At 42.0% G+C, this 8,836-nt stretch overlaps 1 protein-coding gene across 1 annotated transcript; it reads left to right on the top strand.

Annotated features, from left to right (window-relative positions):
• The first annotated feature begins 1,323 nt into the window (after positions 1-1,323).
• LOC105215600 (general transcriptional corepressor trfA) lies at positions 1,324-8,559 on the top strand. The gene is made up of 3 exons (XM_011189610.3): positions 1,324-1,823; positions 3,734-4,988; positions 5,096-8,559. The coding sequence occupies exons 1-3, from the start codon at positions 1,748-1,750 to the stop codon at positions 7,536-7,538; spliced, it is 3,774 nt and encodes a 1,257-aa protein (XP_011187912.1). The 5' UTR covers positions 1,324-1,747; the 3' UTR covers positions 7,539-8,559.
• The last annotated feature ends 277 nt before the right edge of the window (positions 8,560-8,836 follow it).

The following is an 8,836-nucleotide window of genomic DNA, read 5'->3' as shown; positions in this document are numbered from 1 at the left end:
ACATAGCCGAAAAGGACAAAAGGGCGGGGATATTTTACACCCTAATAAATAAAATATACTTAAAACTCAAAGCTATTTAGCCATTAGCGTAAATTTCTAAAACAACAAATTTTGACAAGCAAATATAAAAGTTAATAAAACACTGAAAATTGTTACAAATAGCTTTACACGAAGCATAATGTAATACACATTCCTTAAATATTTACTTATAACTGTGTAAATCGAAAAGGACATGCAATTCATTCATAAATGTGTCCTAAGGGAGTTTAGTCAGTGGTTTGGGGTAGGCTAATGAAATTTATGCAGTTTTATTACCGTTATTATTAGTCGTCATAAGCAGTAGACAGGTATGAGTATACTTCAAGCTTCAAGCTTACGTTTGGTAGGATCAGATAGCTAAGCCTAATAGTGGACCGGCATTAATAGAATTTAATAATAAGAAGAAGCTAACTTTTCAGCACTTTTCTTTCCCATTTTTATATATTTATTAATTGCCTAATGAAAAGAAGACAAAATTTCGGGTAATTAAATGTCTTCTAGGAAGGTATAGAATTTATTCTGGTCCTGTTATCGCTGATGTTCTATGGTTTCCATATTAGAAGTCAAGAGTTAAAGCTTGCACTTTTTAAAGACTGTATATCATGAAAGAAAGTTGGTTAATTTGTAGGACTCGCTAAGGTTCTTTATATTCTTATCTTTTTCTAAATATCGTTTTAATATATCTAAATGATCCAATGATCTTGTTCCCTTGTCCATTTGCGATAATGATGCTCATAAATTATCCAATAATTTTAAAAACTGGTAATACCCTACATGAAGTAATTACTTGTCACATTCAATAAAGTCTAATTGAACCTTACCAAATACCAAATGAGAATACTTTCCTGGAACTGCAAACATTTTATCGAAAAGCACCGCAATTACCCACTACAACTCCATTAACTTACATTTATAGGCGAACAAGTAATAATTACATATTTATACACATACCGTTATGAATTTTTTTGTACAATAGTAATAATTGCATACCTAATAACCTCATACCCAGCCAACCTAATCCGCAAATACCGCAAACTTCAATTGTTTACCACCCCCATTAGCTGGTTGATTGCCCCGGTTGCCGGTCGCCTGTGGCAACGCAAACATTCCAATACAAAACAGAAAACGAGGTGAAGCAACAACAGGAAACTATGCCTACGCGCAAACGAAGGCTAAAGCGAAAACGCCAAGGAAAACAAACTAAATAAAAAAGTCGGCCTGTTATCGAACACATGGCTCGGTCGATTGATTGCTGGCTGGCGTGTTTTTTAGTTGGTTGACGGGTTGACATGGCACTGACGGAATTCGCACGAAACTCGGGGAAATTTTGTTAGTTCAATGTGTAAGCGTTGGCACGCGGCCGCTTAAATTTTCGGCGGTGATTAGAAATGCCAGGTGAATTATGGAAAAATTAGAGGAAGTATCGCGTTTAGTACGGAAGTGCATGATAAAGTGTTAAGCGGTGTGTGGTTGGGACAATGTGTGTTTTACATTGAAATTTTCATAAAGAATTTCAGTTAAACTGTGTGCTATAAACATATATGAAATGTAGATAATTTTGTGCAGCTTTTTGTGAAAAAATTTGCCAAATTTTTCATTAATGTGTGTAGTTCTGTGTAGAGTTGTAATGAATTCATACATTTTAGTGTTACAAAATTGTATTAAGCCAGCTGTTGAAGTATTTAATCGCGTGTAATTCTGAATCGGCATGATAACTGGCGCTGAGGGTAGGCAAACGCACACTCTCTTGGACTTAAAGAAGCAACAATGGGCTAAGGAGCGTGGTAGGTGATTATGAATAATTTATGTGACATATTAACTACTTTAAAGGATACTTTGTGCTAAAAATAATCACTAATTGTATATTAAGACTATTGAAGTTTTTATATAAATAATTTTGATATCTCCAATTGAACTTTAATTTTAATAAATGTGAGGGTTCCTTAATTATTAGTGATTTTTTTAAATACATAATTGTTCGATGTGTGTAATATTCGTAATTTACTCAACTGAAGTTATTTTCCACTCGTGTGTAGATTTATCAGATATTTATAGAAACAGTTCGGCGTTTTTGCTTCACAGTTCTTGAGGTTCATCGATTGCCTTTGATATAGAGAGATTTCTTAATTTGACTTTTATGAATGGATACTTATCTGAGGAAGACTTGTGAGTTACTAAATGCCAGTGAAGTTATGCTTAGAACTTACCTTCAATATTGGTGAACCAGAGATCACTTTCGGGATTACGCGATCCAAAGTCTCAACAGCGACAGAAACCTCTACCAATGAATTTCCGTGAAGATTTCTGGCATACACATGCATATAAATAGTGCTTTGAAACTTAATAATTGGATGTCGTCCAACAGAGTTAAAACAATATAAAATACTACCAGGTCACTCTGGCTTCGCACGGGCTTAAACAAAATGAGGAAATTTCGAATATGAAATTATATATTATTTGCAGAGTTCGACGCCCTAGTGAGAGTGCTAATAGTGCTAATATGTTGTTCTTCAAGTACAAGCTCCATACTCTCAAGCGCGTACTTGGTTTTGACTCTCTGGCACGCGATTGCGATGCGAAGAGAATGATTTGCAAGACGATTTTCAGTCAATACAGACTTTGAATTAGACGACAGTTAGACACTCTTAACATCATTATTAGTTGCTTTAAACTACTTTGCAACCCCACTCGTGTGGGTAACCGGTCACCGCGGAATCTATAAAACGGACCAGCTTGCAAGAGAGGGTACCCTAGCAGCATTGACGTGGGGTGAGTAGTCCGTTGTAAAATTTTGTTAGAGCGCTGAACACAATGACTTCGAGTGAGCTCGCCAAACGCTGGACAACAACCAGCACCTGTGAAGTTGCGGGTAGGTCTTTTGGGCCGCGATAGACCGAAAACGGTACTTCTAGCTGCTGTCGCTTAGGAAGGCTTATCACGCCCAATCGTTGGAATGCTTACTGGTCACGGTCCAATAGGCGCACATGCGGTGAGAATAGGAATCAGCTTAAACATTCGCCAGACTAAGGTTAAAACATCACGGTGTGACACCTTCCGCGAACCCAGTGAAGTGACTGGAATCGAAATTAGCCGACTTAAGAGCTTTATAACAGAGTCCAAGCGCTTTGTCGAATCAGGAGAGTTTTGGCGACCCGTTAGGAATATTAGGATATCACAAAGGACAATATAATTGCGCTAAATGAGATTCTCTGTTGATGCGGAGATCTATCCTTCGACCTAACCTAACCTTCTATTCAATCTTACTCCATAACGATTTTTTGGCTTTAAAGTATCATATCCAACAGCGACGAAGAAACTAAAGGAATGCTTGTAAAGTAATGCGATATTTTTCATAAATTCATCGAGACTTAATGTAAAAATGAAAATTATACTTGAATTGAAAGTGTCCTGCCTTTGCTAAGCTGAGAATAAAATATAAGGAAACGGACGGCCAGTCTTTACTGAGATCAATATTAATCACTCCAACTAAATTGTGATAGGAGCTTTATCCAGTCTTTTGATCTAGATCTAACTGTTGTTGTCATCACAACGGAATCTAGATGATTAGGTTTATATAAAATGGCGTGATACCGCATTTTCATCCAAAGTTTAAAATTTTTCTTTAAAAATACCTTTCTCTGATGTTTTGCTATCCTTAATGTTTTATCATAATCCAATTATTTTTCCGTCACAGAGGAAATCGCCCGCATGGACGAGCTCATCTCCTCCTCCCATCATCATCAGCACTCAACCATGGCATCATCGCATCACTCGCACAAAATCGAACGCACCTCCATTCGCACCTACTACTCGAATATGGATGTAAGTCAACAGCGCAGCTCGCGGCAGCAATTATTCCAGCAACAACAACAGCAGCAACAGTCACTACAACCGTACGCACCAGAAATGCTGCCACGTTATGCCCAACACAATGTCAATCCCTATGCAGTGCCGCTGACACAAAGCAACATGCCCGTGCAACATGCGGCACGGCAGCAACAACAACAAATTTTACGTGGTAGCAATAGTTATGATTATGAGCTCGAACGTTATGTGGATGTGGTCGACGATGAGCTGGGCATTGATGGTGACTATGAAGATGATGATTGCAGCTATCGGCGCATGCGACCGCCTGTGCGTCACGCTACATTCATGCAACATGCGCCAGGACGTCGCAATCACACGACCAGCATGATGTCGCAAATACCAGGACAACGCAAGTGTGGTTATGAAGAGCTGACGCTGCCCGGTGCGGGGTTGCAGACGGCCAAAGCGCGCATGCAACACCCACCAACACTACAACAACAACAGCAGCCGCCACAAATGCGCATACGCAGCCCGAGTTTGCCCATCATACGCCATCAGGAATACATAAAGCGACAACCGCAGCAGCAGCAGCGTATGCCTGGTAGTGGTATGCCACAACAGAAAATGCCACCACAGGCTACACAGTTGGCGCCAGCGGTATGCGGCGATGGCATTCCTGTGGGTGCGCCTAGCAACTTGCCGCCGCATCGATCCAACAATCCAAACAATCCGGTGTTGAATCCCGGTTGCCAGGAGGAAGACACCTCGGGTTATCGCAGCGATTCGCCGAAGAACCAACACACACCGGAAATCTGGTATAACGACGCGGCCAGTCTGCAGCGCAGCGGCAGCAGTACGACGACTAGCGGTATGCCTGGCGCTGATGGCAATGGTGGCGTGGAGTTGAGTGCGATACCTATTACCGTGGATGTGGGTGGCATTGAAGATGGGGTTAATGGGGTGGCAGTGCGCGCAAAGCGTTCGATAACGAGTCAACAACTTACGAAATGTCAAAAGCAACAACAAATGCAACAGTATGCATGCGATGAGGTGCAGCAGCAGCAGCAGCAACAAATTATGAATTCCACCTACGTTGTGGCACGTTCATATAACAGTGGCTTGGACGACAGTTGCCAGGGCAGGTGAGCGGGAACGTTTGTTTTATCGAAGTGTCTGTCAAGACGACGGTTTCTAGGCTTCACTGTGCAACTATTTAATATGCAAAACTTTCTTTTTACTTTCCTTGCAGCTACTACATGACCCCACTGAGTCCCTCCAACCTCAGCACACGCGACATCTCCACCTCCAATACATATCCCATACATCCCGGCGATCAGCACGAGTACTATGCCAACACAACAACAGCACAACAGACTCACGACGACCACGAACGTGCTAAGTGGTCTAATTACAATAACAACAGTGAGTATACGGGCAAGCCCAGCAACGGTCCGAACTGGTTGAATCGTGGCCTGCACGAGCTTAAGGACAGCGAAGACGACACTCAATCCATGCATTCGTCTTACTTACGCGGTCAGAACGCGCCCGTCGATCCCGTTACTATGGCCGAACGTATCGATAAACGACGCAAGGCAGCCGAGTACCATAATGCGATCAAACAACAGCTACACGAACGCGAAATGTTGCGCAAGTGGGAGATGGAGCGCCATAAGCAGGAGGAAATGTTAGAAGAGGATCGTTTGCGTAGACAAAAGCAGTTGGAGCAAGAACGCTTGGATTATGAACGTCGTCAACAGATGGAACGTGAGCTGGTGCAGAAAAAGAAGCAGCAAGCAATGTTGGATGCGATTGCGAAGGCGGAGGAGGCGGCCAAGCAAGAGAAACAACGCAAGCGGAAGCAACGAGTTCCGCCGATGGAGAAGGAGCAGCAGCAACAGGAAGCTGAACTGGAGCTAGAGAATACTAATGACGAGCAAGTGGAAGTTAAGATCACAAAGGGCAAAGTTAATACACGCAATCGGGCTAAGAGGAATGTAACTGTACAACAACGAGATGACAAAGCAGAGTTTGAGAGACAGCCGGATGCTAAAGAGAAAACAGAGCGGCCACACGATGTTCAAATACTACGTCTGCAGAGTGTTGAGAAGCCTGTGGAGCCATCTGTAACGCCGCCACCAACAGAAAATACAGCGCTGATAATAGAGAACCCAGCAATAAAAAGTCAGCCAAAACCGCACACTGAGCCACCCAAAAATGAGGAACGCCATGTAGAGGAGGATGAAGAAGAGGAGAAGGTGCTCATAGGCACACCAATAAATTTACGCCGAAATATTAAAAAGAAAACTGTGCATGCTACGGAGTTTAAGAAAGATCCGAAGAAGTCGCAGCCTAATGCCAATGTTCCACAGGAGAATGTCGCTGTTATTATGCAGCCAGCTACGCTTATACCATTACCAGTGACGACCGACATATTTGGACTACAAAACGCTATAGGAAATCTACAAATCGCCACATATTGGATGCAGCAGCAACTGAAGCCGAATACCGCTGCCTCGACAATGGATTTTTCGAAGACAACTGGCGATGGTACACACCGCACTACTACTTCGATCTCCACGGAGGATGGTTATCAGATGGAAAGTGTAGTTGAAGATGAGCGAAAGAGTGTTGTGGAAATGGAAGAGGACAAGGCTGTTCCAGAAAAGTTAGAAGAAGGATCTTCTAAAAAGAATAGTGAACGGAAACCGGAAGAACTGGCGCTCATTCCACTAGAGACCCGGGCGGCAGTTGCAGGTGAACAGCACTTAATCGAACAGCACGCACATCAGGATGTGGAGACACAAACGGAGTTGCCACTCAATTGTGATCTCTGTCTATTTCATGACAACTTCTATAAAGTGCTGCTAAAGCGTGAAGTTTCCACTACAACAACAACGCAGACATCTAAGACTAAAAACAAACCCGCGAAAGAGCTGGATAAAGATCAAGAGACTACAACTACAACTACAACCACAACGACCACGACCTTTAAGGCCAAGACCAAAGACAAGGATAAGGAGAAGGATAAGGACAAAGAGAAAGACAAAGAAAAGGAAAAGGAGAAAGAGAAAGAAAAAGAGAAGGAACGCGAGCGTAACAAACGTAATCAAAAGGATGGCGTGCCACACAATGCAAATCTCGCCATAAGCACGCACAGTAATCACAACCACAACCACAAAGTGGACGACCGTCCCAAATGGGGTGTCAATAGGCCGGTCGTGCAGTATGTAAAGGCCAGCGAACGCGACCCTTTCTACCTACGCAACAAGAAGAAACATACTAGTAATCATCACATAAAAGCGCCACGTTCACAATCGGTTGATGCGCGACTCGACAGTGCCGTTGCGGAGGTCGACGATGGCGAGACAGACCGTGGTGCCGATAGCGCTGGGGAGCACGAGGGCCCGTCAAATGTGGAGGAAGGCTTTTTGTTGAAGGCGCGCAACGTCTGCACGGAAATTTTGCCCATCAAAACGGATGAGAAGGGACGCATATTTTTGAATTTCCGCGAAGCGAGCGCCATCATGAACGAAGATGAGATTAAGGATAAGTTAAGGCAGCGTTACTTTAATTTCGGACGCATACTGCCACGTCGCAGTTGGGCTTCGGCTACGCAACAGGGTTTGCAATTCCGAGCAATGGCAGCGACAGCGTTGGCAACGCAACCCTCAGCGCATTTAGCTGATGATTAGTTGACACCTTTCTTAGTGGGGTTTTTATAGTAGTGTAAGGTGGATGGTTGAAAGGCGTAATTAACAGAAAACAAGTATAGCTCATGATAGTTTTTACTGACTTTCACTTGAATGAAAGTTAATACAAATCTGAAAGTCGAGTTACGGTGGAGTGGAGTGGCAGTTGTCGCACACTTTTACTCAGAAAATATTTTCCAGAAAACCTTTTCATTTATGGTTCGTTTCGCTAGGTCCATCTGTCCTTGGATTTTCCATTATTTTATTACATCTCCTTGGCTTCTAGTTGTTGTCTATTCTGGAAAAGTCCAAGAATACTTCCAGTTCTTTACAAATAGCCTTCGATTTTCCTAGTCTTCGTGAGCAAGTAGTCTGTAGTTTTTCTTAACCTTCCTGGGCAACTCCCCATCTATTTTATAAAGAAGGTATCCTAAGCTGTCATTCCTTTGTTCAAGGAAGTACTTTTTATTAAAATAGGAGTTAGCTCATTTTTATAGGCCTTGTCGTTTCAAGAGTCGATGAAAAACTAGACTTATGAAACTATCCAGTTATTCGAAGTATCAGCCGCTATCCTAAAGTAATTTGTACTATGGACCGAGTTAAGAAGAATACCTAACTTTCACATTACTTGTAAGTTACATCTTTAAAAAAAAACTCTTACTCTTTCTGACTATAGAGAAACCTAGTGAGGAAATACGAAGCCTTCAGATTACCAGATCAACTTTTACGATACATCTGGAATTTTTGACTGATTTTGATAGTCTCCATATAATCCAGGAAAAGACTGTTAAAACTCGAAAGAACTTCATTCGGTAAGTTAGGCCGTCCTTTCGGAACTAAGTCAGTGACCACTAAAATTAGATTTACGATTAAACTTCTCACTAATACAACTAGAACTTATAAAACATTATCCTTAGCCCTTAAAGAAATCACAAACTTTGTATTCGAATACTCGCATTTAAACATACATGCATATAAATATTCATACTTGCATACCCCAACTAATATAAAATAAAGTCATAAAAAATACTCACACATCACAAACAATGAAATTTATTTTTCGCCGTTCTTACAAAACTAACTGTGTATTACTGTTGTTGGTGCTGGTTGAAGGCCAACACTGCAACAATAGCGACAGGTGGCCTGACGTGTGGCGGGTGGTGGACGCGCCATTGTTCGGGCGCATGCATAGTCACATAATTTTCGCACCCCGATTCGCATGACATTGGCTTTCGGCTTTTAGTGGTAAGTAAAACACGAAAAAAAAACTCGATAAACACAAACTTTTAATTTATTTTATG

The sequence above is a fragment of the Zeugodacus cucurbitae genome, chromosome 4 (genome assembly GCF_028554725.1).
Source record: "Zeugodacus cucurbitae isolate PBARC_wt_2022May chromosome 4, idZeuCucr1.2, whole genome shotgun sequence".
Taxonomy (NCBI): Eukaryota; Metazoa; Arthropoda; class Insecta; order Diptera; family Tephritidae; genus Zeugodacus; species Zeugodacus cucurbitae.
This window is presented reverse-complemented; position numbering and strand designations above follow the sequence as displayed.

Bases quoted from the DNA above. Each gene is read 5' to 3' on its own strand.
- LOC105215600 (XM_011189610.3), top strand. From the start codon at position 1,748: ATGATAACTGGCGCTGAGGGTAGGCAAACGCACACTCTCTTGGACTTA. The intron at 1,824-3,733 runs GTAGGTGATTAT...TTTCCGTCACAG, and splicing joins ACAATGGGCTAAGGAGCGTG to AGGAAATCGCCCGCATGGAC. The intron at 4,989-5,095 runs GTGAGCGGGAAC...CTTTCCTTGCAG, and splicing joins GACGACAGTTGCCAGGGCAG to CTACTACATGACCCCACTGA.